The sequence below is a fragment of the Myotis brandtii genome, unplaced genomic scaffold, assembly GCF_000412655.1.
Source record: "Myotis brandtii unplaced genomic scaffold, ASM41265v1 scaffold565, whole genome shotgun sequence".
In the NCBI taxonomy this organism is placed as follows: Eukaryota; Metazoa; Chordata; class Mammalia; order Chiroptera; family Vespertilionidae; genus Myotis; species Myotis brandtii.
Genome location: NW_005370105.1, coordinates 1,727,570 through 1,751,469, shown reverse-complemented (window position 1 = coordinate 1,751,469; position 23,900 = coordinate 1,727,570). Strand labels below are relative to the sequence as shown.

Sequence of the window (23,900 nt, the reverse complement as noted above, 5' to 3'; positions counted from 1 at the left end):
TTGCTATAAAGGATTGATTTAATTTTATGACTTTTTCCCTTTACTGTACATTATCATCGATAATATAGACACCTTAGGAGATAACCATCTTCCCTCATAATTCTTAGGTGGCAAATTTAAAACTTTTTACCAATGAAAATGATAAAACGAATTACTAGCATCCTCTGGCTCCCATTCCGTCGGACAAATGTGACTTGACCAGGCAGTCACTGTGATTAGAACGTCCCTTATAACAATCAACCCTTGCCTTGGCACGTGTAAGAGCTGCTCAGGCTGAGTTTAAGAAAACCCCCACTGCTGTCCTGTAAAGCACCGTGCTCACACACCAAAGCCTGGCACCGACTCGGAGAGCCTCCCTTCCCCAAGTCCCCAAGTCCAATCGGCTCCTCTGAGCCGCCTGCCGGCAGGGACAACAACAACAGCAGCACCCGAGACGCGCACAGCCTGCTGCCCGGCCAGGCAGCTCTGCCACTGCTCCTGCGTGCGTGCGGGATGTCCCCTGCCGCACGGTTCCTCCACCAGGCGGTGCCAGCTCATGTGGGCAGAGGGCACTGTTAGCTGTGAGGCAGCTGCCCGGGGAAGTACGCAGAGGAGGAGGAAGGGACCGAGGCGGGTTTGCAGGATGTCTGCAGCGCTCCTAACGGGCCATCTTTCTGATGGTCTGCAAATGAGGAAGAGAAGGTGACTTGGACTCCCTTCAGCCTCGGTCCCCTTCCCTCCCACCGCAATGGACGGGACGCAGAGGCCTCACCTGCAGTGCTGAAGAGATTCTGGCTGAGCCCCCGCAAAGGAATGCTGTCCTCCCTTTTCTTCAGATACTTGGGCTCCAGCCCTACATTTTCACCACTTAAGAGGAAAATAGTAATTATTTACTTAAACTCTTATTTTTCTCTTTAGTAGTTAATTGTGAATATTCATCTAATCTATATACTATATATATGTTTATAGTTTTGTTCAAAACAAATCACTTTAGTCACTGTTTTCTTAAGCAAATAACTTATGTGCCCACACGCTGCGGTGCCCTTCTTCCCAGCAGAGTGGATTAGAACATGTAAAACTAAAACCTGCAGAGCTGGGCTGGGGATGTGGGAGAAACGAGCTCTCTGAGGACTATACACACCTCCGGGCATGCCCTGAGAGCATCATGCTATTGAAACTTTCCTACCTCGTCTGTTTAAATGAACGCTTTCTTCTTTCTTTAACCAAAAGCTCTTTAAAGTCTGTGCTTCAGAGGGGTCATTATTAGATATCACTACACAGTCACAACAGGGATTCTGGTTAGATGAATACAAACGTGATATTTCAAAAAGAAAGCCATGTCCACCCTTGTCTTTTCTCCTTCTGCCACTGCATTCCTTCTTCCCAACCTGCCCCATTAGCAGCTTCTCTCGTAGCATCCTTGCAATAGGAAAGGAAAAGCTCTTGCTAAATGATGACCTTATAAACTTAAAATTAGAGGAAGGTCTTTTCCCAGTTTTCAGGAAAGATGAATAGGTATGTTTTCCATTTTAATTTTTTTCTTCTTTAATCTTTGATCCCCACTGCCTTTTTACTAGCTGACAACAAAACCTAACAAATTTCAACAGAAAATGCAAAAAATAGCTGACCAGTCCTACTTTTATGGATACGATTTCTTGATTTTTGTTCTGCAAATATGATCGTCACACGTTGTGCAAGTAAGCTGGTTTGGTGTGTGACCTGAGTAAGTATGTAAACATCCGGAGTGGAAAAGCAAGAGGCTCCCAGGCTGACTGCTGTCATATCGTCGGGTGGCAGCTTTAGAGCCGCCAGGACAAAGGGCCGGGAGCTGGGGAGCAGCCTCTGGGCCGTGCTAGTCTCATAGTTTAAATACCCGAGGTGACCGCTCCTGCCCACCAGTGCCAGCAGGTGGCCCTGAACGCCATCACACTGTAACAAGGAAGCAGGCTGACAAGAAACCAATGTTATGAACATGAAGACCGGTCTGCATATCTGAGCTGTTTAATTCGGCCACAACTCGCTGATTCGACGGACGGCAGGTGAACCCGTCTGAGATCCAAGGGACAGGAAGGCACTGGGCAGGCCAGCGGGGCCGCGCGGACAGGAAAGCTGACGTACGTATGCATGTTCGCTGGGACAATCTCAACAGCCTGTACGCTTACTTGCCGAAGGGTCCCAGCAGGTTACCAAGCTGTTTCCTCAGGCTACTATCAGGAAGTAGTAAGATTTCTAGCTACCTGCCCGCGAATATTTGAAAGGGGACTTTCAGTTACATAGGAAAATCTTTTAGAAGACAAAATTTTACTATATATCTAACTGCATCCTACAGTTCCACAAATATATGAAAAACCCCTTTCTTATAGCCAAGAGTGACTAAATTTAAGTTCCATCAACTTAAAATGTCGCAGATAAGTAGCAGGTGCCCTGGCTTTTCAGGCCCCGATGAAATGCTTTCAGATGATTTTCAAAAGGGCGAACATCACGCGTTATGTCAAGGAGTACTTACTTTTCCTTATCAGCGGAGCCGGGCACACTAAGAGTTGTTCCTGACTGAATATCCCCTAGTGACGGATTTGGTTTTGTTAACTGCAAGTTAAACTGAACCTGTGAAGCGAGAAAACACCTCATGTAACGAAACTGGTGAGAACGGAGACAAATCTATACGGAGCGAGGTGCTTACATTTTTTTCCTGATAATCGAGAGCACAGAGGTCCAGGTGTACTACAGCTCCTAACACAAACACATTTTGTTGAGGAGATTTAATCTGAGGATATTTCTCCTTGCCCCAACAGTTCCTATCACACAAGCAAGATAAGCGGCGGAGACAAAGCACGAACACATTTAGACAAGTGTATGCACAGAGTTATTTAATAAACAAGGGCTAGGAATTCGAATTTTCCAACAATCCATGTAAAAGTCCGAACCAAACACCAGCACGAGATATGGAAGTCTATTTAAAGACATAGCGACTGTGACTGAGTGGGTCTCACGCCAGGGATGTGTACATGTATCTACGTCAGGAAACCCACAAACACAAATCCCCACCAATAGATCAAAGAAGAAAAGGCACATGAAAACTGTCTACTTGTGGTAAAAACTCTTAATAAAGCCGGCACAGAGGCTCGTGTAACAGGATAAAATTAGAATCAGAAAGGTAAACGCTGCTGTCCTTGGCTATCAAGGTTCCACAGTCTCAAAATACCGGTTTTCCCTACAGCGCTCTACACATTTAACATAACATTAAACAGAAATAGGATTTTTTTTAAAAAGCCACACAAGATGGTTTTAAAACTCCCTATAAAAAATCAACATGCAAAAAGAGAGGAAAACTAATAGTATCAGATATCAATGCATAATAGTTTCTGACCACCCATCATAAACAATTAGAAAACTGGACAAAACAAACAAAAAGAATGTTATCAAATACTGGACCACACTTCAGAAAAATTGGGCAGTTTCTTAAAAATTAAATATCTGCCCCACTCAGTCATTCTATTCACAGGTATTCACCCCAGGGAAACACAAAGGCTGCACACCAACATTCATGGCAGCTGTATTGGAGTCAGCCCCAAACTGGAAATGACACAAACGTCCATCTAATGGCAGAGGGAGGAGCAAGCGTGGCCTCCCCACGCAAGGAGCAATCGGAAGTGAGGTGCTGATGCGCACCACCACCCGACCAACCTCAAACCCGGTGCTGAGCGGAAAGACGGGAAAGCGACCTCCTGGCGAGTCCATCACATCAAGTGTGGAGGCAGGTCACAGAGGCAGAGAGCACATCAGCTGTCGCTTAGCTGCTTGGGGACGAGTGGGGATTCACTGCGGAAGCACTAGGGGAACCCCGAGGAAAGCGTAAGTGCTCTAGCACTGCCTGCTGTGATGCTTTCACAACTGTATACACTGACTGACATTATTAAACTGTAAACCAGTGGTTCTCAACCTTCTGGCCCTTTAAATACAGTTCCTCATGTTGTGACCCAACCATAAAATTATTTTCGTTGCTACTTCATAACTGTCATGTTGCTACTGTTATGAATCGTCATGTAAATATATGATATGCAGGATGGTCTTAGGCGACCCCTGTGAAAGGGTCGTTCGACCGCCAAAGGGGTCGAGACCCACAGGTTGAGAACCGCTGCTGTGAACTCCACAATGGGAGATTTATGGTATGTAAATCATACCTTAGTAAAGTTTTAAGTTAAAAAGGCACCAGGAAGAGACTAAAAAGACAAGTCCAAAATAGGGAAATAACCACAGTAAAAATATAAAACCAACAGTAAATGTCTTGGAACATATAAAGAACATTCATGACATCATTTTATAAGGATTAAATCACCCAAAGATGAATAAAACTGATAAACAGAAATTTAATAAAAGAAACATAGCCCATAAATATATAAAAAGATGTCCCCCACTTAATTACCAGGGAAATGCCAGATAAGCCAAAATGCCTACGGCCCAGTTACTTTCCAGAATTTATCCTACAAATCGACTGCGTAAGGCCAGAGACCGTTGCTGAGCACTGGGCGAAGACTGGCCCGTAGCAGAGCACCAGCTGAGTGAAGGGGCACCGTTCACACGTGGCAGACGCTAGCACAAGCCCACCCAGTCAGCAGTCTCCAAAGCAGGCAATGACCACAACTCCATTGAGTTCGAGAAGAAAATCCTGTAATTTTGACTTACACACTAGACCAGTGGTTGGCAAACTCATTAGTCAACAGAGCCAAATATCAACAGTACAACGATTGAAATTTCTTTTGAGAGCCAAATTTTTTAAAACTTAAACTATATAGGTAGGTTCATTGTTATTAACTTAATTAGGGTACTCCTAAGCTGGCCTTTGCTAAAAACGTCCTCAATCTGATTGAGGTACGTTCACTGAGGTCGACTCCTTCCAACTCTCCCATCCTCAACTCGTGCATCAATCGCTCGCGCCTTCTCCCCCCGCCCCCACCTGTGCCACGTCTCCCGTCGCCTGACCGACCAACACCCCCCACTTCTTCTACCGCCACTTCTTCAAAATATATTTGCCCAGGCCGAAAACCGACTTCTGCGCATGGGCCACGAAGTTTCAATCGCGCTGTACGTGGTATTTTGTGGAAGAGCCACACTCAAGGGGCCAAAGAGCCGCATGTGGCTCGAGAGCCGCGGTTTGCCGACCACTGCACTAGACAGTGATGTACTCATCCAACACATTACCTAATACAGTTTTTAAAGATAAAGTGGGTTTATATCTAATAACTGGCTATATATGTTTCCTTACGTGTTAATTTTCTTACCTTTGGTCCTGAAGCCGGGTGGATGGCATTTTTGGCAGACACGGGATGAGGGAAGGTGTTCTGGAAACCAAATGCAGAGGAGACAGGATACCCGATGCCACAAGTTGGGTAAGTCAGCCTACCATCAACCTAAAAATGAACACACACAACATTTAAGGATGAGAAATTGCTTCTAAATAAGCATTTGCTGATCCGAGAGACATTAGCATCTGCTATAATAACTGAGTTAACAGCACTATCTCAGAGGCCAGTTTTGTTCATCACGACACCACAAAACTCCGCTTTGTTACACACCACGCGGCTGGGGTAGCTCACCTTTCCCAGGGGCTGGGCAAGCTCAACCGATCAACCACTGGACCTGCCTCAAACTATTTTTTTAAAAATTCTTTTATTGATTTCAGAAAGAGGAAGGGGATTGAGCCCACAACCCGGGCACATGCCCTGACTGGGAACTGAATCCAACGGGTGACCTCCTGGTGCATGCGACGATGCTCAACCAGCTGAGCCCCACTGGCCGGGCTCCTGGAACTATTCAAACAAAGACTCGGAAGCATCTTGGTTCGATCTAATGCCCCACACCCCTCCCTAAAAAGGGGGACCATGGGATAGATTCACAGGTCAATAAACCAATCAGGGATAAGATCATTTTCTGCCAGTGAGTAGAATCAGAGCATCAGTGTTCTTAACCTGACTATGGAGACCATTATTTGCGTTACCAATAACTTTCATTATAGTGACGACACCATTAACCAATGACATGGAAACAGTTTATTTAATGAGCCCAACTGAAACACAAATCTGTAGTAAATGTACATCAATGGCTGCATGACAAAAACACCCTTCACATGGCTGATCAGGAGTCCTGTCAACTTCGTAATTCAGCACCAGGCACTTCTTCCCACCTTTTGCACCTCAGCCGAAATCCTTCCCCCCATCCCCTCTTTTTTTTTAAATCTTCACTTGAGGATATTTTTCCATTGAATTTTCCAGAGAGTGGAGGGGGAGAGACACAGAGAAACATCGATTTGAGAGACACACTGATGGGTTGCCGCCTGCACAGGGATGGAGCCTGCAACCGAGGTACATGCCCTTGACCGAAATCGAACCCAGGACCCTTCAGTCCGCGAGCTGGCATTCTATCCACTGAGCAAACTGGCCAGGGCTCCTTTCCCTTCTTTAAACACCAGGTCCTACCTGGTTCACTAGAGCAGATAAAACTCAGTTAGGCATTTGAGTTTGAGGGCCTCTGCCAATGCACTCAGGCCAGGACTACAGAACACACCTACGGGTGGACACGCTGGGCCGATTACTGCTCCTGGCACAAGGGAAACCGCACACAATGAGGAACACAGGCTGCTGAAGTACTGAGTGGAATGACAGCCATGTGCTGGATGACTTCAGGGACGGTTTCAGAACGTGGGCCTTTCCAGTGGGTTGGAGGCTATCAGGAGGTGAGGGTAGCTGAGTAAACGCCCCCTAAGGCAGGAGAAATGCATTCAGGCCAAAGCTGTAACTAGGAATGAAGCACCCATGTGACCAAGGATAAGACGGCTGCCCATTTTGTTGGTTTGGCAATGTCTGGATTTTTGTCATTTTTTTTTTTCCTTTTTTAATCCTCACCTGAGGATATGTTAATTTTTTTAGGGAGAGAGGAAGGGACAGAGAGAAACAAAAACCGGTTGCCTCCCATATGCGCCACAACCGGGGATTGAACCCGCAACCTTTTGTGCACTGGACAACACTCCAACCGAGCCACCAGCCAGGGCTGGAGTGGTCTTGTTTTTGTGTTGAGCCGGCACAGTCAGAGTGGGCTTGTCCGATGTCGACACTGAAATGTGTAGGTTCCACAGGCGAGCCCAAGGCCTAGCTGGGAGACCCAGTCCAGCTCCTAGCAACACCCAGGTGCCTTTCTTGGAGGGAAAAGCATGAGATCTGCTCTGGGAGCTACAAGCTTCTCGCGCAGCAGGTTTTCTAGACTCAAGAGTTGACAAGCCTCTTAGCAGGGCTTTCCTCTTTCCGATACAATTCCGTTGAGATCCCTTCCCCCGCAGTTCCCAACTGGAGCCCAATCCTTCTCACCTTCCCAAGGCCTCCTAAGTGAGTGAGTGTGTGACAGTTCCCAACTGGAGCCCAATCCTTCTCACCTTCCCGAGGCCTCCTAAGTGAGTGAGTGTGTGAGTGTGTGTGTGTAAGTTTTCAGCGCGTTTGGCAGTACTTTAGTTAATACCGAATGATTTCTAGATCTACTGACGTCTCACGAGAAGTGTGCCCTGGAAGCACAGCCTCTCTGTTAGAGCAGTCCACCTGTCCCACTTGCAGGGACATACTCTACTCGGTGCTAGTGACTGTGGACTCCAGGCTATCAGCACCAGCCTGTGTCATGGAGACTTCGTGACCACCTGCGGATACTTTTTGTTTTAGGGAATTTACTAAGGCCTCTCCCACCTGCATTTAAATCTTACCATGTTAGAGCTAGGAGACAGTCCACTTCTGATCGTGCTGCTAGCATGTACTGGTGGAGTGGCAGAAGGTCCCAGCACGTCCTGCTTTCTCACTAGCTGATTATCATTTAGTTCTTTATTTAACCATGTGATCACTTATAGAAAACAACAAGAAACAAGGGAAAGAACTTTATTAAGCTACTAGTGATCCGTCGTGCGAAGCAAGACCCGGGGACCCCCACCCCACCCCCACGCCATGGGACGGCCCTGAGTCCCGGCCCGAGTCCTGGAGTGCCACCCCGATGTCCCGCCTCCGGGCTGCGTGGAGCAGCCACAGGACCCGGCCCCCACTGCCCCGCTCCCGCTGTGCGTGCTGCCATCTTGTGATGGCATTATGGCGCGAGGGTCAATTTGCATATTATTGCTTTATTATATAGGATTTTATTTTCCTTATAATTTTAAATATTAAAAATTATGCTGAGGTTATTTTTTTAATTTAAATTTTTTAAAACTGACTTATATAACAGGAGAACAATATAGGTTAATTTAAATTTTTGTCATTTAAGATTCTTATTTAAAAAAAAAGATTCTTATTTTAGCACATAGAACTCCTTATTCTATTACTTCCCCAAGTATGTGTCTGCTAGTCACGGATCTCTTTGAAGGCTTTCATTTCAAGAATGGTATCTTACAGTTTATTTAAAGTTCACACTCATACGTGACAACCAGTATAATAACTCAGGAAAATGTTAAAGGCTTAATTTTGTATTTTAGTTTCAAATAATTTATATTATTACTATTAGGTAAATACGGCAATTAAAAAAGAGGGAAGAATTTTAAAAGTAAATTATAGTCAATATTTTAACACTTTTAATTCTGAGTCACTGATATAGGTGATATAGTTTCTTTTAATGATGGTAACTGTTTATAGAGCAGGTGATATAATTTACTATAGCAAAGACAAAAGACAGTATATTTCAAGCAGAAATTATTTGCATATATCAATATCCTGATTTTCCTAGACTTTTCTATGAATTTAAGTATAATATTAAGGTTATGACTAAAAACAATGAATTTCATTTACATATAAAGGTAACATACTTACACTTTTCATTATTTTTTAGAAGCTGTTTGCTTTCCTCAAGTTTTTGAACTGTAGCTTCTAATTGTTCTTGTAATTTGCATACCTGAAATAAGTCAATCCTCGTTAAGTATAAAAAAAGACTACATTAAAAACTGAAGAAATGTACTGACTGATATTAATTTAAGAGTTCATTACTCTTATTAAGTAATGAAGGCTCACCTATTTAGGAAATGAATACTAAAGGTATTTGAGTCATAACTAACTTTTCAAACAAAAATAAGTTATTAACTTCTGTTGAATCTAGTCATGCTCTTTGAAAAAAAAGAAGCCAAAGCCATTCTCGACTATAACAAAGTAGAAATCTGAACTATACATCTGAGGAAATGTGTTATCTTTTACAAATAATCACACAGAAGCATAAAACGTTCTCCACCTCCTGCTCTTTACTTCGGAGAGACTGCCCAACTTCTTGTAATTCCTTTTGTTCCTTTTGTAATCTTTCTTCCTTTTCGGCCAAGAGTTTCTCTTGCTGAATGGTGACTGTATTTTTCAGTTTCAATTTCCCCATTAAAGTTTTCAGATCCCCTTGTAACTTCTTGATAATTTCATTTGCCTGTAAAAGAGCTTCATATGTATATTTCTACATAATCTAATAAAATATTAACATTCTGTTAAATTTTCAAAGACAAACCTTAAGCAGTTCCGCTGATAATGATTTTATGGTTGATTCAAGTTTTCCTATTTGTACCTGATTTTTCTCACGGTGTTCTTCTAAAGCCACCTGATATATTTTTAAAAACATGAATAATTAGGGCCCTTTTTGAGGAAAAGCATCACTATAAATGTGATCATCAATTTGTTTACAACACTGTAAAATAGACCTTCTGTTCCTGGATTGTATCAAATGCTTCTTTTGTTCTGAGGACCAGCTGGTCCTTGTCCTTGATCTCCTGTTCTAGAACAGCCACTTTTGTCTGCAGCTGATTAGCATGCTTCTCCTTCTCGTGGCACTCGGCATCTAGCGTCGAGTTCTCTCTTCGCAGAGACAGCACTTCCTGCTTGGCCCGCTGCAGCTCCTAGAGGCGGTAAATAATGAGGCATTTCGAAAAAGCGAAGCTGCTGGTCTGGTTACCTATAATTAAGATGCTTAAAATACAAAAAGTCTTCAATAATTTTGAAGTTCTGGTACTGATGTTTTTTTGAAGGATACAAAAGTCTAAGGGTATATGTAACTTGTAGATTCGGAATCCAGTTGTGAAATAGGCTAAAAACTAACCCAATCACAAAGGAAAATAAAACAATCCTAACTTGTGAATAAATTACAACTTAAAAAAACTAGCTAAGAAATTTGTCTTGAAATCTACAGTTTTAAAAATCACTTCAGTAATAAATACTGATAACAGAATTTCAAAATACATAAGATTAATAAATTAAAAACCTTAACATTCCACCATCTACACAGTGGCTCTCAAGCTGATGTGCATATTGAATCACCTGACGAGTTTTAAAAACCACCGCACTCACTGTACTGTGGGGCTCTGGAACCCAACCCGAAATATCTCCCAGGTCTGTCTGTCCTGATGCCTGGTTCCAGCCTCGGGAGATTCTGATCAGTTAGTATGAGGTATGGCGCGGGCGAGGCCCGGTGAGACCCCTCTAACTGATTTTAAAGAGAACCCAGGGTGAGAACCTAAGTCAAGAGTGAACAGTTCTCTCTGTCGCTCACACTTCTTTACATCGGGTAAAAGCACCAAGCCCATCGCTCGATACCTCCTCAACTCCAGCCAGCTTTGCTTTAAGCTCTCTGATGGTGGAGTCGCCTTTGTATCTCCTCTCGGTGAGGTCTTTGTTAGCTGCTTCTAGCTCGGACAGCCTGCTCTGCAGCTGCTGGGTGTTGCGCTGATGGAGGATTTCTAGCTCTTTCTTCTGCTGCTCATGCTGCTGTTGGTACTGCACCTGCGCCTATTATATAATAAAATAGAGTACCAAATTCAAAGGAAAAAACCAGAAGTACAAATACAAGAAGATGTGAAGAAAAAAACAATTTCAGTTATTCTTCTGTGTAATTATAAGATGTCCTTGTTTTGAAGAGGAGCTGTTTTCAATCATGAACTTCATGAAGGAGCAGGTAAGGTCAACAAAGGCAGATTGACACTCTAATCTCGCTCGTAACTTCTGATCCTCCTAAACACACGTTTAGATGTAATGGTCTTCAAGTTCAGGGAAGAACAATATAGGATGAAATTAAAAAGCAAACTGTAAAACAGTATATATAGTGTGAACCAAATGAGAGGGTACATAAAGAACTTACAGTATTTGCTTTAAAAAAACAACAACAAAAGAAACCACACACCTAAATTTGTGAAATCAGCAAGGTATTGTGCATTAGTTCAGCCCTACATTTAGTAGTTACATTTTAGCTAAAATAAAATCTGAACATGGTATTAACTGTGTAATACCATGTTGCCTGTTTGAATCATACCACAAACGTATCTTAATAATTTCTGTTGAGCACTTTCAAATCCTAAATACTTTTTAAAAATAAACTACACTTTTCTGATTATGACAGTTATATATGCTATTAAAGGCACAAAGAAATCACAAATGACCAATAATCTCATCCAGGGACTCATTCTAAAGATTTAGGAATAACATCCCCCATACATATTTAAATTTAACATATTAGGACTAAACTATTTATACAATTTAATCATGCTTTTCATTCCCTTACCATTTGCACCTTCTCACATCATTAAAAAAAAACTCCGTAAACATGTGAGTAGTTGCACAACATTTCACCCATAGCTGTACCTTCCTTCATTTAATCCCTGCGCTACTGTGGTCACTGAGTTTCCAATTTTTCACAATTACAAATAAAATGATTCCTATTATTGTACATAGATATACATCCAAAATTCAGACTATTTCCTTATGATTAATTACAGGTCAAAGAATGTGAATAAATATAAAGTTTGATACAAGTTCTAAAACTGCATTACAGCATGTTCTCCCGCCCCGCTCCCCTTTTCTTTCTCCTAAGCTCCAAAGGCCATTCTTTTATCTCTGTAACTTGTTTCCTGAGCCCACCCAGCCGAGCTGGCTCAATTCTTCCATGGCTCACTTTTTATACCTCTGTGAGTTTCTAAATAAAGTTTTGCTTTTAAAAATAAAAATAATAAAAATAAAATGAAAATAAATAAAATTGCATTCCAGGAAAATTGTACCCATTCAAAAATTCCTACCACAGGTGCAGGAATTTTTCATAAAATACTTTGGGAATGTTACATTACTACTTTTACAAATTCCCTCATTTTTTAAAAACTGGAAAGGGGAGAAGGGAGCAAAAAAGATAAAACAAGTAAGAGTCCAGCTAGAACTGCAAGTGCCACCCTGGAAGACAACACTGAAGGGCGATCCAGAAAACAAGCAGAGCCTGGGAGAGGTGCTAACCGCGGCCGGCTAGGGATAACACACGCTCACGGCAACCGAGGACAAAGGCAGAAAAAGGAGAAAACTGTTTTATCCCAGTGACCATCACCATTTTGGAGTGAGTGTGAGTGTGCGAGTGTGTGTGTGTGTGTGTGATTTTTTTGGAAAGTTGAGGGACAGAATTACACCATTTAGATTTTCTACTTTATTTCAGATGATTCTGATACACATCAAAGTTTTAATCACTGCCCCACAGAATATCTATCAGCAAGAGGAGAACAAAGCAGCTGGTTTTAAAGTCTCAAAGGACTGATTCACAACCTATCAGAAAATGCAGTAGGGAAGGCAAACAAATCCTTCAGCCACTTTGACATTATAGTATGCAACATCCATTAGTATTTTATCTGGGTATATTGCAATCTCACCTCTAAAAACAAGGAATGTTCATTACAGTATTATTTATAATAATCAAAAATTTGAAGCATTTAAATGTCCATCAGTTGGGTAAGCAGTTAAATAACTTATTATATCCAAACAATGAATACTATGCAGCCACTGAAAAGGAACAGCTGAACCAAAAAAGAATGATACCTACAATGTCATGTTAGTGAAAAAACATTACAGCCAATAGATCCAGGAGGATCTCATTAGCAGAGGACAAAACCAAAACCCAATGTGTGTACACACCTATTTATATATATAAAGAAGTAATATGCAAGTTGTCCTTTACTGCGTCACAGTAACGACCGTTCAACAGGCTGGGCAGGGCTGCGCGCAGCGAGGGGTGGAGCTGTGTGCACAACCAGTCACCAGGAGATGCATGGAGCACCTCTAGGTCCCTGCCCTGCTCCCGCAGGCAGCGGCGGCAGCTCCCTCCAGCCTCCTGAAGTGGTGCGGCTCCCGCCCGGCTCCCGCAGAAGCAGCGAGGCAGCCTACTGTGCGTGATATCTCGCTCTGGGCCACTAGTGTATCTACAATTATATATAGTTTACACATTTCAAGTTTTATAAATATAAACAAATATTTACAAATTACATATTATTTACAAGTATGGAGAAAAGTCTGAAAAACCCATGAAATATTTATAGTTTATCTCTGGGTAGTAAGACTTTGAAGGAGACAATTTTTATAGACTCTGTAAAGTCCGAACACTTTAAAGTAAGCACACATTACTTTTATAATGAACACTACGACTAAGCAGTAACAAAACATTTCCTCCGTTCCCTCTGATGTTCATACCTGCAAGGCCTTTTCCCTCTCACTGGTCAGCTCCTGAGAATGCTTACTCGACAATTCTGCTGTGTGGGATGCCCATTCATTCCGTAACTTATCTAATTCTTGAACTTTTTCTGATAATGTCTGCATCAGAGTTCAATACAAAATAGTAAGAGTCTCTTGAACAGGTCATTAGGTTAGAACATGCCAATATAACAAGAATATCAAGGAATATGGAACCACAGCTTTTCAAGATATACACAAAGATCTTTTGAATTTGAGGAAATCAAGATTAGAATAAAAGCAGTTTCAGATCTGCAACGGCCCACCAGTCAAGTTTGTCTATCTTTAACCTTTCAGTTAAATCTGGCTCTTCCCCACCCAGTCCCCTCCTCTGGCATGAAGAAGTATAAACCCCGGCTGGAGCCAGACAGTCAGAAGCATTCACTTAACACGTGAAGCCTAGGCACAGGCTCCCAAGGTGGGCCGTGCTGTACAGAATAGTGGGTTATCAGATAGTCTGGTCCTCAATTTCAAGTACTAGGGGCAAAAAGTAGTAGCTATGACTGAAACGATAAACCTACCAGAGGAATTAATTCTAAACATAACAAAAGGGGAAGGTTTACAGACAAACTGAAAGGCCATTTTAGACAAGAGGAATGAGGGAAACAAGAGGAGCAGAGCCCTAACCGGTTTGGCTCAGTGGATAGAACGTCGGTCTGCAGACTCAAGGGTCCCAGGTTCAATTCCGGTCAAGGGCATGTACCTTGGTTGCGGGCACATCCCCAGTGGGGAGTGTGCAGGAGGCAGCTGACCGGTGTTTCTATCTCATTGATGTTTCTAACTCTCTATCCCTCTCCCTTCCTCTCTGTAAAAAATCAATAAAATATATTAAAAAAAAAAAAAAAAAAAAAAAAAGAGGAGCAGAGAAGGAACCTGCAACAGACACTATACGTTATCTTACTTAATGAAGACCTGGAGGAAACGTGTCATATGCTGGGATAATGAAAGTGTTTGGATGGAATAAAATATCAAAGAGATAAAGCATCCGGTTAAGATAACTAACTGGTAGGAAAAAGGTTGAAAAAGGAGGAGGAATTCTGTGATAGCATGCTTTAAAAAAAAAATACACAGAAGCCTGGATGGGATTCCAGAGGCAATTCAGAGCCAGTGTTTGGATGACTTATAAAGAAAAATGAAACCTGATTTACCTTTTGTGTGAAATTCAGTTGCCTAGTAACATCCTCTAGCGATTGTGTCAATGATAATTTTTCTTCCTGTTTATAAAAATAAAATGATGTAGCTTACAATTTAATTATGCTACTGCTCAAACTTTAGCAAAGTACAGCCTCAACATCAGGCTGGAGTTTGTTAGAAACTTGAATCACAGGCCCCACCTCAGACCTCTGAGTCAAAATCTGCGCCAGCAAGATCCCTAGATTTGTGTGCAATTACATTTTGAGATGCACTGGTCTACAGCATTTGACTAAGGAGACTTCCTGAAAACGCTTTGGAGGCCTTCCAATGTTGGTACAGAGCACTTGTTTTATTTGCACTTATTTTATTTCATTCCATTTAAGATGGGCTAGATATTCCTACACGTATCGATAAGCTGACGAAACCATGACACCCAGAGTTTAAGTGACTTGCCCAAGATCGCAGAAAAGAAGTAAAAACCCTGGGACCTAACTTTCTCAGTTCCTGGTCCAGTTCTGTCTTTGTATCTTGAGTAAATGAAAAATAAATAAACTCATTACATGTTACAAAAATTTCTGGACATCTTACTCAGAAAACCAAAACTAAAAGCAATATAGCTCTTCAGTGGTTTATCGGAGTCCTTTGGTAGCTATTTTAAAAGAATACCTTGAATTCAAATCTTACCTTGCTACATTTCAAACAGCCTGCTAGAAACTTCTTTATCTCCACATCACTGCCAGGTAGCAGTTTTAGTGAGAGGTGTGTAAGATGCTTAAAAGGATTTGTCTCTACCACATTTAGAAGGACAGGAGAGTTATCCAACACAGCCGCTGGAGACACTAACTGCAGCAGGAACCTTGGGAAACGAAGGGTCATGTTATCACACGGTTATGAGATAGTGAAACTCTCCCACTGAGTCACCTTCCATGACTCAGTGGATCATCAATGATTAGAAGGATCAGGAAAGGGGGCATATTGGAATCCTAGGGGCCAATATGAAAGACTCTCAATGGTAAAATGTGATAAACTGGTGTAAATAGTAAAACGTATAACTTGGATAAGAAAAATGACTGATTGAAACATAATGAATATATTAACGCCCATGATTTCACGATGAAAGACACATGAGAGAAAGCAAAGAACTAAAATAAAAAACTGAAACCACAAAAATAACTACAGTACCAACTTCTTACTCTAAAAATTGACAATTTAAAAGAATTAAGCATTTATCCTTTATTGTATGACTTTTCAGAGTAATCAAATCTCCCTAATTGATGAGGGTAAGTTCTTGATTATGAATGAATTATAACCAATAAATATAGAAAGAATAGGGTTAGAAAAGCATAATTTTGTAGTCCCTGCTGACATAACTGATTTGATCAACAACCATCAGCTGAAGAAGCAAGAGATACAGCTTGGAGAAGTTTACACTGAAAGGATCAGGCATCAGCATCTTATGCCCACATGCGAGAGCGCGCGCGCACACACACACACACAACCACTTATTCTCTCCTTTTTCCAAGCTCATTATAAAAACATACACTTGATGCTATTAAATATTTCAGATAATGAAAATTAAGAGTAAATATTGCTGATTTTAATCGTGAGATTAAGTAAATTTAGGATTTATTGGAGCCCTGGAACCCCCGTTTTTAAGATGGACAGGGACACCTGTCACACATAGAGAATCCTGTGCCATCCACCTGTCCTATACAGAGAGCTGGTGTTGAGAGAAGGCAGGTGACGCGGTGCTCTGAGACTCACCTTGGGGTTTCCTTGGCATGCTCCTGAGTACACTGCTGAAGCAGATCTATAAATTTCTGCGGGAAAGCTAAAAAGTCTACCAGAAGACCTTGCTGGAATTTTAAACTACACAGAAAACAGGAAAAGATATTTTTAGAAAATTTAACTATTATCTTTTATTATAATTAACACCCTGGAAGATGATTTTTTCTTTACTAACCATGCATAATCAAGATTTAATAAACTAGGGAACTTTGATTTTTATAAAATTTATTCAATGAGAGGGAAAAGGTGAATAAATTTAGCTAAAGATCCAAATTTCTGAGCTATTGTAAACAGAACTCTAATAATCTATGAAATACTTGTTTTCCCAAAAACGTTCTGAGTAATTATAAACAGTCCAGTGTTCCCAAAATCCCTAAATGTTCCTAATAGGTATGTATGTGTTTCAAAGAGAATAGTACCAATACATTCATAGAACTTAAAAACTTACTTATTCCTAGATTAAATAAAAGATCAGAAAAGTAAATTTAGTTACCTCTGAAAATCTTCCTCCGATATAACAAGGTTATAGAGGAAAAATGGATCAGTGTCATCGGTCAGACGGATAACTAAATCCTAAAAGAAAGTGATTTTTAATGTGTTTAGTAGCTGTACCTTTGAGTAAAAAGTGAGATCACCCAACATCAATGCATCCGCATCAGGCTTCAGCTGGCTCTGCTGGCTTTCCCTAGTCTTACAGACTTCCATCTTCGCAGGGGGACTTATTCTGCTTCTTGAGAGCCACGGGGGGAGGTGGTTAGGGGGTTAGGAAGTTAATTAAACGCTAGGAGCTTTAAGTTTAGGAATATCATCCTAGCAGAGCCTTAGGAAAATTCAGACCCAGCCCTTGCTACACTATGATGCAATGACAAAAATATTCTTTACCACTGACTATACCATAATCAATTATATTTTCAGTTTCCTGCAAGTTAATTATCTGGTATTTCAAAAGTGGCAAACACATGAGCAGAAATCACAACCGTCCACCCTGGGAAAAAGGAGCATTTGTCTCGGGCAGAGGACGGGGTATCAGGTGACATGCTGCCAGGCTTCCTCCTCCGGGCCACCCTCCTGCTCCAGATGGTCTCATGTAGAACCCACCTGCCTCAGTCTCAAAGGAGTCAACACCTTTCATCAAGACCTGCTTCCAGACCAAGTTGGCCGTGTGCCAGCTCCTCACAGCAGCCAAAGCTGACAGAAAAGTACACCGACATCACGGACTCAGAGGACCCAGGTGTCGGGAAAACAGGCAGAGCGACAAGATGACGAAGGAGACAATAACGAAGCAGGCACTGGGTTCAGAATAAGATTCCGCTTGACATGAAACCTACTTGTGGTGACTGAGGAACTGTTAGGGGTCCTAGAAAAACCTACACCACCCATGAGGAGAGCTGGAAAATGAAGGGTCCCACGGCACGCACAAGAAGAACATGGATAATCTCTTCCAAAAATCAGCAATCCAGGCATGTGCTCTGCCTCAGAATGCCCTGTTCTTCAAGCAACTGCAATGGAAGTACTTCCTGAAATCCACCCCAAGATGCTGGAAAAAACTGAAGCTGCTGCCAGTACTCCCAGGTCCCTGATGTTTTAGAGAAAACAATGCCCCACTTCTCAGCTCTGTAGTCTGTATCCATCTGAAGACCATCTAGGACCGATGCTCTAACTGCCGCTCTTCCAAAGGCAAAGTGAAAGATTTAAGAATATCTCCCTGCAGAGATTCATCCATCCCGTTCTCACATGCACACCAGCAAATGCCAACTCTCTAGGGTAGCAACAGATATTCTAGCATCGTAAGTGTCCTGGGCAAACCTCAGGGACCCAGCCTCCCAACCCGCATTCTTCTGTGCTTTAGAAACAGGTGGTATCATAATCTCTTAGTTATCGTAGTTCATTCCCCCACTCGGGACCGGCAAGTACAAAATGGCCCCAAATTAAAAGCAAAATAGGTGTAAAAGAGATCTCACATTCGTAAACCACAAAAATAATTACCTGCAATGTAAGAGAAATTATCATAGTTGAAAATCGAAGTGAATACCCACCTTTCTGTGAACTGGATTAGACACTGCTTGCAGCTCAATGCTCACTCTAACACTGACTCTCCTGTGTGAAGACACAAGCCCGACCGTCAGAAGCCGTCACAGGACACAGTTACCCCCCCCTCCTATATTAGCTGCAGGGTCTTCACATGTGAGGTGTTCCTCACGTGTGAGATGCTGGGAAAGCACCCTGGGTTCGAAGTTCAAGTTCTTCTCCCACTAGTAAGTAGTAATCAGGTCTTTACCCTGAGGCTAGATTTGTCTCTCCTGTAAAAGGGGGTTGTCATGAGGATTAAGAGATAAGCGAAGGGGAAGGCCTAGTACTAGCCTGGACCATAACCTTACTACCCTGATTCTGAAACAGCATCTGTTGAAAGGTAAACCATCAATGTAATAACTTCTCACATTAAAAAATTACCAATTCAAATAATCAAATGATTTATGAGAGATTCCATTTGAAAAACTTAAAATGTGATGTAATATTAAGATACTGGAATGTTGAGTCAAGGACTAGGATAACATATTCCCTCCCCTCACACACACAAAAATTTTTTTTTCAGATCCACAAAGTACATCTGTTCAATATACTCCATGCAGTACATGTACAGAAGTATCACCAACAGGTTACCACCTATCTTATTCTAGAGCAGTGGTTCTCAACCTTCCTAATGCCACAACACTTTAATACAGTTCCTCATGTTGTGGTGACCCCCAATTTCATTGTTACAAATTGAACATAATTAAAGCATGGTAATTAATCACAAAAACAATATGTAATTATATATATGTTTTCCGATGGTCTTAGGCAACCCCTGTGAAAGGGTCGTTCGACCCCCAAAGGGGTCGCGACCCACAGGTTGAGAACCGCTGTTCTAGAGGAACTCTAGGCCCTAAAAGGAAGAAACTGTAGCTTTCCACATTCTATACTGCACCCTGCAGAATCCAGTACTGAACAGAGGCATACAAATAAAGGCGCTCATAAACATTAATCAAATTGAACAGAGATATTTAAATAATTAGGAAATAAAGGGAAAATATTAGTGAAAAAACATCTCTACATAAATGGTTCTCAAACTATTGTGCTAGAATTAAATAAGTAACATGGAAAGAGAAACAAATAATTTGTTCAATATTAAGTTATTCTTATAAAGGTGTGTTTTAAACTTTTCCCACAGCCCACCACTACTTATATGCTACAGAAATAAAAAGTGTGGACAGAGCAATGCGCACGGATGGGAAACCTGGTAAGAGCTGACCAAAGCTAGATTCAAGTGCTTTGATTTTTTTATGCTCTGACTTATAATTTTATATTGGCTTAAAATCTTAGCTCATATGATGAGGTTACCATAACTTGTGTCTGTTCTCTGAACACCACAAAAATAGGAAGAATTATCTTTAAACCCACAGAATGTTTTGTTTCTGTTTTGCTAGTATCGAGAGCAATATATGTAAAACAGATCAGAGTCCTACTCCAATTCCACTTAAATTAAGCATTCTTGGGGGGTGAGGGGAGAGAACCTTCCCATTTCCGAATTTGTAATAGTTTTCCAATCATTTTAATGCTTTTGTTGCATATATTCCAAATGCTTATATCCATTAGATATGGGGAGAAAAAAGGAGGAAAGGCCCACAGACTAAACCTATTCCCCATGTTTACTTCAACTCCCCCACGCCTCCCCAAATATCTTGTAGAAAAATCTGTGCTTTCAGAGGATATACTATCTGAAATCAGAAATCTTATTTTATCCATTGTAATGGCTAATGTCATAGGAACATTATGAAACAAATCAATAAAACCTCAATAAAAATGCTATGTCTCAAAATTAATGCCACATTCTGAACAATGCATACATCTACGTAACATCTTCCTTGTCAGGTAAATCTGGCATTAGCAGACCTGGATTCTAGCCCAACTCTGCCACCTAGAAGCTATGACTTTAAACTCTCAATTCAAACAATTGAAAGCTACTCTAAGCCAGGTACTGTGCTGGGTGCTAGGGTTACAAACAGAAACAAACATGGTGCATGTCCTCACACTGAGATCAGATGAAATGACTTGACCCCAGATTTGCTTCTGATTGTATTGCAGGGCTTCCAGAGAGGGAGGGAAGTCACACTCACTGAGCGCCCACACACTGAGCACTTGCCAGGCCTTTGGAATAAACCACCTTAGTTAAAAATAGTCACCTTAAGTCAATATCATTTGTCTTACAAAGGGAGAACCTGAGGTGCAGTTATAAACCTGGTGAAGGTCACATTGCAGAGCCCAAACCAGAACTCAGATTTTTCACCGATATCATGCCATCTAAGAAATAAAGTCAATTAATTTCAACGTAGGCAACCTTGAACAGACCCTTATGTGGACGGGATCGCAGACAGACCTTGAAAGTTGTGCAGGAAGCAGCACTGGAGCAGAGGCGAGCAGGACTAGAGGCAGCGCACTGAGAAGGAGCTGCACTCGGAGGGGAACGAGTAGTCTCGTGTGACTAGTATACTGGGGAGAGGAGCTCAGGAAACACAAATGAAAAGCAGGTTGGTGTCAAATCATGGGCTTCAACATTTTCATCACTCTCCTCCAGACAGTTCTCCGAGCAGTGCCACTGTCTTCCACGGAACTGCCTCCTCTACGACGTCAGTAATTTGTAAACTTCATGCATTAGTCACACGTTAATATTAGCTAACGTTTAGTGAATGCGTACTATGCTCCAGGCACTGTTTGTTCTAAGCACTTTAATATGTATGAACTCACTGCAAATTCATAATACTCCCATGAGGCAGGGACTTTTATCATCGATTTAAAGATGGGCAGAGACATTCAGTAAACTAACAAACAAACAAACAAAACCGACAACAAACCTGTACAAAATGAAGGTCAGTAAGTGGCAGACCTGGGATTTCAAGCCCACCTGGCCCCCGAGCCTGAATCTGAGCCTGTGCTGTGCTGCCTGCCCCGGGAAAACTGCGGCCCCTATTGAAGCTCAGTTCCCTGAGGACCAGAATGAAAACCGGGGTTTTCTGTTGTAGTTTTGGGGCTGGGAGTGAGGAGGCAGGAAGCTTTACACTCCTAGCACCCGGACAGCACCTGGTACACAGTGGGCATTCGTCAATGTATTTGTTGAGTGACCTGGCCCTGAACACTTAACTAGAGAGTCTGTTTCCCACAGGGCAGGGATCAGCAAACCTTTCTGTCAAGGCCAGACAGTGAGTACTTCAGCTCTGCAGGCCATGGGTCTCTGCCCTTGTAGCTAAAGCAGCCACAGAAGATTCCTCAACAAATGAGAATGGCTCTGCTCCAATACACATAAAGCTTTATTCACAAAAACGGGCAGTGGGCCACCTGGCCCTGGGCTCTAGTTTGCTGACCCTGCTACAGGGGAGAGAAAAGGTTTCTAAACAGGAGGGGGAAAAGGGTGACACTGTGTCTTAAATTCTGAGATATTCTCAATTACTAGTAAATGAGAGCCGGAGGGTAAGCGCAGCAGACAGGAGTAATTAACCAGTGAACAGCTGACAGAAGGCGGCGGAATCCGGGCTGCCCTCCAGGTGGCTGTTTCTGCGATTGGCTGATAGAACGCCTGCACCATCCAAGGCCAGGAGCTTCCACCTGCGGCCCACAGCGAGCCCCCCAGAGGACACCTCCTGGGGACTGCGCACCCGGCGAACCAGCCGCCTCACCTTCGCCCACCCCTTTCCCTAGAGCCAGTGTCAACCCTCCTGACACAACTTAACCGTCTCCCCAACACACACACGCGCGCGCGCACACACACACACACACACACACACACACACACGACGTATACACACACTCGTCCACTCCAGCACGGCTTTTCCACGGGCGTGCTGCTGGTAGTTTAGGTTTCATGCCTAGCAATGGCCCAATAAACCCTTCGCTTTAAAAAGACCTTCAGCTGTGGCAGTTAAAATGTTTTGCTCAACCACATAATGAGATGGAGAAGAGCTAGGAGTTTCGACATTGGAATCAGAAATTACACCCTCACCTTTCATCTTTCTATCCTCATTCTAGAACGAGAAAGAATGGAGGCCACGAATATGAGCCACATCATAATTTTACATTTTCCAGAAGCCACATTTAATTAACCCAACATACCCCAAATATCGCCATCTTAACACATTGCGGACCAGTAGTTTTATTTCCACCTTCACCCAGTGGCCAGATAAGTTCCTATTGAACGAGTACAAAAAACGCTTTACATAAGTGTTAAAGGCGCGCTTTAACATTAAATACCCATTGCATTTTGAAGTTATTACATGTTCTTACAAGCTAGTATCTTTTTAAAGTATGAGACTTTGTAAAGCACTGTGTAATATGAAGCAAGAATTCTCTCGATCCGTCGGCAATGTTAATACACATAATCAGCATAAAAATCGAGATGTTTTACATCCCTTTTCTTCACAGAGTCTTCGTGGCCCACTGTGCATTCACTCTATGGCACATCCGTTTGGATTCGCTCCAATTCAATGTCCAGTGACCGCAGCGGCCGGCACCCTGGGCAGCAGGGAAGAGTGACCGACAGAAACGACCCGCACATCTCCGCCCGCAGTGACGGTGTGGCACCACCGGGAGGGCCGCCTGGCTTGCCCACGGGTCTTGGACCCAATTGCACTGGGGTAAACCAGTGTCCTCACCTTCCAGCCACATGTTCCCACGGGACCCTCCAACCACCACCTGGGCGGGCACGTTATACCAGTTCACAAACCAGAAGCTAACGAGGGACGGAACCAAGACAAAACTGCGATCTCCTGGGGGGGTGGGGGGGGTTAGGGGGTACATGGTGATGGAAGGAGACTCCACTCGGGGTGCTGAACACAATACAACACGCAGAACTGTACCCCCGAAGCCTCGGTAATTTTATCAACCAATGCGACCCCAATAAAACCAATAAAGGGGCGGGGGCGGCGTGGCTCAGTAGTTGAGCCTCAACTATGAACCGTGAGGTCACCGTTGGATTCCGGGCCGGGGCGCAGCCCCGGGTTGCGGGCTCCATCCCCAGTGGGGGGCGCGCGGGAGGCAGCCGAGCAGTGATTCTCTCTCATCATTGATGTTTCTCTCTCTCCCTCCTCTCCCTTCCTCTCTGAAATCAATAAAAATATATTTAAAAAAAAGGGGGGATCCCACTACCTGACTTCTGGTCCGATCTCCCCACTGAAGCGCCGCCCCTAGTGAGAGCTGTCACTGCGTCTGCCTGTGAGATGAGCCTTTACTCCCGCCGCCCGGGCTGTCAGCCCCGGAGACAAGGCCCGTCTGCGGTATTTACACGAACGAACGACTGAAATTTCTGGTTGGCCCCTCTGGTTTTTCGCCGATTTCAGTCACGTAACGTGTGGTCCATGGGGACGGGCGATGCACCACCACACTGGCTGTTCTGAGGCGAAGCTCAAGTGTGCTTCTGGCAGAATCCCGGGACCCGGAGCCGGCCAGAGGCCCAGCGCGACC

General features: G+C 42.9%; 1 protein-coding gene across 1 annotated transcript; it reads right to left on the bottom strand.

Moving 5' to 3' along the window:
• Positions 1-18,541, bottom strand: SASS6 (SAS-6 centriolar assembly protein; the record flags this gene model as incomplete). The annotated part of the gene is made up of 16 exons (XM_014549652.1): positions 1-661; positions 752-846; positions 2,486-2,583; positions 5,259-5,387; positions 7,721-7,854; positions 8,805-8,886; positions 9,217-9,396; positions 9,475-9,564; positions 9,665-9,859; positions 10,554-10,745; positions 13,452-13,571; positions 14,639-14,704; positions 15,309-15,480; positions 16,389-16,493; positions 16,906-16,985; positions 18,449-18,541. Coding segments are annotated over 16 exons (1,938 nt in total), but the record flags the coding sequence as incomplete, so codon positions are not given.
• Between the last annotated feature and the right edge of the window lie 5,359 nt (positions 18,542-23,900).